This window comes from Bison bison, unplaced genomic scaffold (assembly GCF_000754665.1).
Source record: "Bison bison bison isolate TAMUID 2011002044 unplaced genomic scaffold, Bison_UMD1.0 scf7180017864371, whole genome shotgun sequence".
NCBI lineage: Eukaryota > Metazoa > Chordata > Mammalia > Artiodactyla > Bovidae > Bison > Bison bison.
In genome coordinates, this window is record NW_011494943.1 from 331760 (window position 1) to 337835 (window position 6076).

The 6076-nt window shown below is 58.3% G+C and overlaps 1 protein-coding gene across 1 annotated transcript in view; it reads right to left on the reverse strand.

Moving 5' to 3' along the window:
• CACNG4 (calcium channel, voltage-dependent, gamma subunit 4) overlaps positions 1 to 6076 on the reverse strand; it is an 86251-nt gene that overhangs the window by 7964 nt on the left and 72211 nt on the right. Inside the window, exon 7 of the mRNA XM_010856472.1 lies at positions 973 to 1056. Within this exon, the coding sequence (XP_010854774.1) occupies positions 973 to 1056 (84 nt within the window). The remainder of the gene's footprint in view (positions 1 to 972; positions 1057 to 6076) is intronic.

Genomic DNA, 6076 nt, shown 5'->3' on the forward strand with positions numbered 1-6076 from the left:
CACATGCTGTTCTGTTTCACGAGATGACTCAGAACCAGAGTCCTTTCTCTTAGAAAAAACAGTCCATAAGCAGGTGCAGAGTGAATTGTGTTCCCTCTGTGGACGCTGGTATCGATTCTCCATAAATGAAGCCGGCCCAGCTCCCGGGGGAGGGGATGGGAGCAGCTCTGCGTGTGTCTGGGCTGATGTGGAAGGGGAGACGACTTCAAAACCATGCTGGTGTTCCATTTCCAGGTTCCTCCCCTGGAGGAACGAGGCTCCATCCTTCCTCCCAGGGAGGTAGCCACAGCCCAGGGATGAGATCTGGATTTGGGGCGTGGGGCTGGGTTTGTCCTCTGACCTCTGGTTCCAGTTTGGGGGCCAGCCCCATCTCAGGACCTGGGCAGGGGACTCAGGGGCAGAGCTGGGGGCTCCACCAGTTGGTGCTGGAGAGACTTGAGGCCCATGGACCCGAGGCTGGTCCCACAGGCTGCCTGGCACCCACTGGCTGTCTCAGTGTGTGATTTAATTTGACTTGTCAAGAATAGATTGCTGGGTGGGGGTGGGGAGAAGTGGGCAGGTCCAGTGCTGGCCGGGCAGTATCCTTGGGGTGTCTCAGCCCCTCAGGGATGCTGGGCCTGGGCAAGCCAATGTCTCTAACGTCCTTGCCTCAGAACCAGCTGTTGCGATCAACTCCTCTGAAGACAGCAACTTGTAGCAGCCCCGGGCAGCGGGTCGCCCCACCCTCCTCCCCTCTTGCCAGCCCTGAGCTGGTGTGTCCTCCCAGCCAGTAACTGCATGGGGGTGACCGGCGTGTCACAGCAGGCTAACCATACCCCATCCTCTGAACTCAGTATCCTGAGTCAGAGGGGAGTGCCGGGAGCACCCAGAGACCAGCCCCTCTGCCCTCACGGGGCCTATCCTTCCTCCAGCGCCTGCCTGCCTCTCGTCCCCCGTCCCACAAACAGGGGGAGGCAGGGTCCTGACACTCACGGAGGAGGTACTCCGAGCTGTCATGGTCGTAATCGTTGTCCTCTGGGAAGTGGTTGATCCGAAAGCAGTGTCCTTTATAGATCCCTGGGGGAGCAGAGGAAAAGAGCTGTGTGAGTGTCCCGAGGGCCCCCACCTCTGTTCACCCAGACTTGCGTGCTGTGTGTGTCTGGCTCTGGGCAGGCTCTGGGCTCGGGGGAGCAGAAGGGCAACCCAGGCATGACGGGGATCTCGGCAAGGGGGTCGGCGCACAGAGGCAGACCACTCAGCAGGCAATGTGCCCACAGCTGGCCGTATCCCTCCGTTGGGTCCTGAACTGCTGCCTTCAGAGCTGGGGTGCTGGTCTCCAGGGCCCCTGTGGGGCAGGCTGGCCTTGGTCAGGACAGTGGGGGACAGCTAAGGGTGTCAGGGATGGCACCCTAAGTGGGACACGCTTCGATGGCATGCTCTGTGTGACTCAGGCACGAACAACTTAATTACCCACCTCATCTCCTCTGTAGAATGGGGACAACCACTTGCCTCTTCTCCTGGGACCTGAGCTGACACTGAAAGGCCTGCAGATGCCTCCTGGCCTGCGGTGATGGCTCAGGGGAGAGTGCTGCTGTGGACCCAGACATCACCCCCTTCACTCTGCGGGTCTCCCTCGGTGGCGAGGGGCTGAGCTGGGGGTGAGCCGTGAGCATTTGTGACAAGAGGGAGCAGCACCGGGCAGGCTGGTGTCAGGGTGGCCAGAGTGGGGGCCGCGGAGGCCAGACGGGGCCGCGCGCAATTCCAGGCGTTGGGGGGATGCCATGCCAGTGTTTCCAGGATGGTGGGCGAGGTGGCGCTCTCTGCCCTTACCCCCCACCCCCTGCACAGTTTTGGGCTACTTTAGTTTTGTTGTTGTTCAGTTGCTAAGTCGTGTCCAACTCTTTGTGACCCCGTGGACTAGAGCATGCCAGGCTTTCCTGGCCTTCACTGTCTCCCAGAGTTTGCTCAAACTCATGTCCTTTGAGTTAGTGATGCCATCCAACCATCTCATCGTCTGCTTTATGGGTCTAAACAAAATCACAAGTCCCCCATGCTCGTCAGCACAATCATTAAGAGTTTGACAATAACCTCCTTTCAGAGCTGTTCTCCAGGGGCCAGCGCTCAGCCGTGCCTCTTCCCACCTCTTTCTCTGTGTTGCACACCGGGCTGTGCACATGTCTGTGAGGCTCCCCTGCTTTTGAAACACTGATCTTTTTACTTGGAGGTAATTTAGATTTACATGCAGTTGTAAGAAACAGTGCAGGGAGACTCCGTGTCCCTGTTACTGAGTTTCCTCCAGTGATGACATCACAACCAGGGTCCTGACAATGCTCATCAGGGACACACACCACCCTGCGGACCCCTCATGCCACCCACAGCCACATCCACGCCCCTGACCCAGGGCAACCACCGAGATGACCGGAATCAGACAGTCCGTAGCCTGTGGGGACTGGCCCTTTCTCTCAGCATAATTCGAGATTCACCCGTTGTGGTATCACCAGCTTGCTCCTTCTGACCGCAGAGCAGTAGCCCATGGCACAGCTGTGCCACAGCCTATGACACCTGGGTCATTTCCAGCTGGCACACCTGTGGTTTCCAGCTGTTTCTACTAATGCTGCTACGAACAGGTTTGGAGGTGAATCAAAGTCACACTTCTGTGGGCTAGATGCCTGGGAGTGCAGCTGCTGGGGTCGTGATGCTGCGTTTGTTCTTAGAGACCCCATGCTGGTTTCCAGAATGGCTGTATCCCCTATTTTGAAAAAGGGATAATACAACACACCTCACTCTGTCACCTGCTCTTTTCATGTAATAACATATGCACACACCTCTCGGGGTCAATCCCTGTAGATTTAACTTTTAAAAAGCCTTTTTTTAAGTAAAAAGTAATAAGCTGATACTAATCCAAAAGTTGCTGAAAATCTTAGGAAACAGCACAGGGACTAGAGAACTAGCACCTGCTCCCACACGGATCATGCTAACACTGTGTTTTGGCAGAAACGAGAAAACCGTATATTTATATATTCAATATAATGTATATGAAGAAAACAGGCTTGAACCATCGTTGCACACAGACACGCTAGCTCCGGAGGCCTTTCCAATGCATTTCGCCAACCTCCACTCTGCATTTAGGGCACTATTTTCTATTTGATAGAAATTTTAAATAAGAATCACACTGTCCAACATGTTAACACACTTTTCACACATTGCCTTAGGTGCCTGTGTCACCACGCGTGGTTACGGTTCACCATCCAGCCGAGGGGTGGGACGGAGGGGCAGCACCGCCAGCCAGGGCTGGGCTGGGAGGGGGCCTACGCGGCCCCCAGAGGTGCAGGGCCCTGGGGCTCCAGACTGTGAGATGACCGTGTCCTTTTGTTCATCAAGGCAGCCCTGGGACCAGCACAGGTGAGCTGCCGTGCGAGAGGAAGCCTGACACTCCTGGTTCGCCTGTTGGAGGCCAGCCCTGCAAGAAGGCGAACGGACATGTGGGCCTTCCTGCTCCTCCATCAGCTGCGGGGCCCCTGGGCGACATCCAGGGATCCGAATTACTGCACCTGCAGAAGGGTATTCCAGCTGGGCGTGCGGTGAGACACCCAAACTCTCAGGCTGCCAGAACCCCTGGTGTGGAGCTCCCCCCCCCCCACTCCCCCAGCCAGTGGCGGGCACCTCTCCCCTCCCAAGGCAAACAGCTTTAACTTCAAATTCCTGAGAAGTCAACCTGCCTCCATGAAACTCCATCTGTGGGAATTACATGTAACCTCTGGGAATGAAAGAATCCATCATCTATCATGTGTCAACCCTTCAAGTTATCAAAGAGAGGAACTGTGTCCGACGGGACGAAGGACCAGCTGTTTTTCCAGCCATCCGGGATTTGCACAAAAATGAGGACCGAGGCTTGAGGATGCATGGGAGGTGGCTGGCAAGCTGCCACAGTTGGGACCAGACTCGTCCCCCTGCCTGACCTTATCACGGGCTGGAAGCCCGACCGCACTCCCACCAGCCCGCTCCCCTGACCCCAGCCTAAAGAAGTGGGTGCTGCAGAGAGCACATGGGGAGCCTGATAAGATTGCCCCCTGCCCCCAAAGGCGAGAACCTGGGTACTTGCCCTTAGTGGATATGCCCAAGGTCGTATCTTCCCATTTCCTTCGGCCGTTTCTCTATCAATGGTTCCGGCCTGTCTCCAGCCTCGTTCCCGGCTCCGGGTCACTCGGAAGCACAGCCCCCACAGCAGCCCCCTGCCAGGGCTGGGTCTGACTCCCAGAGCTCAGGGCCCTGCCCCGCCCGTCTCTGGATCGTGAGCTTCTGCTCCCGGACCTGCTGTCCCTGAGACTCAGCCTCCCAGCCTCACTGCCACCAACCTGTTTCTGTGGAGTGTTTAGTCTGAAGGACTTCACATTTATCCCTGTCGAATCCAACTTTGTTAGCATCGGCCCCAAGGCACTGAACAGGGAGAAAATTAATGGCTGACGTGAGAAGAGCAAACCCCAGCCCGCTCCCCTCACGTGTGTCCTCTTTCGGTAATCAGGCGGTTGCTGTGTTATCTATTAAGATGTGGGCTTCCCAGGTGGCACCAGTGGTAAAGAATCTGCCTGCCAAGGCAGGAGACACCAGAAACACAGGTTCGATCCCTGTGTCAGGTGGTGTGATGACGACCTTCAACGCGCTTCCTCTGGGCCTGCAGAGCATTTTCACCGTTGCTACCCCCATGCTCCTCGCTGACGCCCACGTGCCCACACTCACCTCTCTGCCCACGTTCGCTCCTCAGAGCGGCCCCCAGGCCCGCACAGCATCACCCGCTCCTGTTACTCTTGCCTTTGACCGGTGGCACTGGGAAGGTCACCCAGGGGGACTGCACACAGGCTCCACGCTTGTGGAGCTGGAGGCTTGGGGATCAGGACCCCCACCTCCGCGGGGACCTCTGAGCAGGAGGGTGGGAGCCACTGGGGAGACGTCCCCATCCTTTACCTTTGGGGCCCCTTCTGCCTGCTTCTGGAGGTGGGCCCCTGCAGGACCAAATCAGCGACAGGCAGTTTAGGGCCGCCCCTCACACCGCTTTGGGCCCCAACCTGGGTTTCACGCCACTGCCCCCCTCCCACCTAGGACACTGCACCTGCACGCAGGCCCTGGCTCAGGCTTAGATGGAAGCCAGCTCTTCAGCCCTTCTCATCTTTGTAAAAACACACCTTTGAGGATGCAAGGAGGAGGCTTAGAGATGTGGAAGCCCTGCTCTCCCAAGCCTTGGGGCAGGGGCCCGGCTCCGAGCTGAGCACGGGAGCACTGCCCCGGGTGTGAAGGAAAGCCTTTGGCATCCTGGAGAAGTAGCCCGGGTGTCCCTGCAGAGCGGCCACCCTCCTGTAACTGGGACCTCCCTGTTGGCACAGACGGGCTCTCCCCTCTCCAGCCTTGAGGAGGCAGGCTGTTGAAAACCGCGGCCTGGGTCCTATGGAGCAGACCCCGCTCCTACAGAGCAGCTCTGGGCTTGGAGGCGGCATGGCCGGGCTGGACCTTCCTGGGGAGCCTCAGCTCACTGGCTCGTGACTCCGTGAGGCCCCATTGAACCATTCTGACCTGCAGCGCCTGCATCCAACGTCCATGTCTGAGCCCCTGCCACGTGCTGGGTGCTGGGGGCTCAGCAGGGGCAGCGGACCCACCCAGGACCCACCCTGGAAGCTCATTGCCTGCTTCCCGGCTCATGGCTGCTCTGGGCCTCATGGCTCCCTCTGCAGTCAGATGGGCCGTGTGACCACTCCAGCAGGACATGAGCAGGAGTGACGGGAGTCCTTCCTGGAGGGGGCTCTGGGCAGGTGCTGCAACCCTCCCCCAGACAGCCTCCTCCCCACACCGGTCAGCCAGGGGATGGTAGAGCCACAGGCCGGGCCAGCCTGGATCCCTGATGCCTTGTGGAGAAGGGCCACCTTGCAGAGGACTGCCCCGTTTGCCTTGTGGGCAGTAAGCCCGCATTGGTGTGTTTCGGTTGCAGCAATAATCAACAAGACAGGCACAGTCTCTGCCCACCTGGAGCTGTCCAGGTGCACGGTCATCCAGCGACGACGAGGACAGGGGTCTGAGCGGGGAGCCCAGAGTTTCCGAGAGCGTGTGA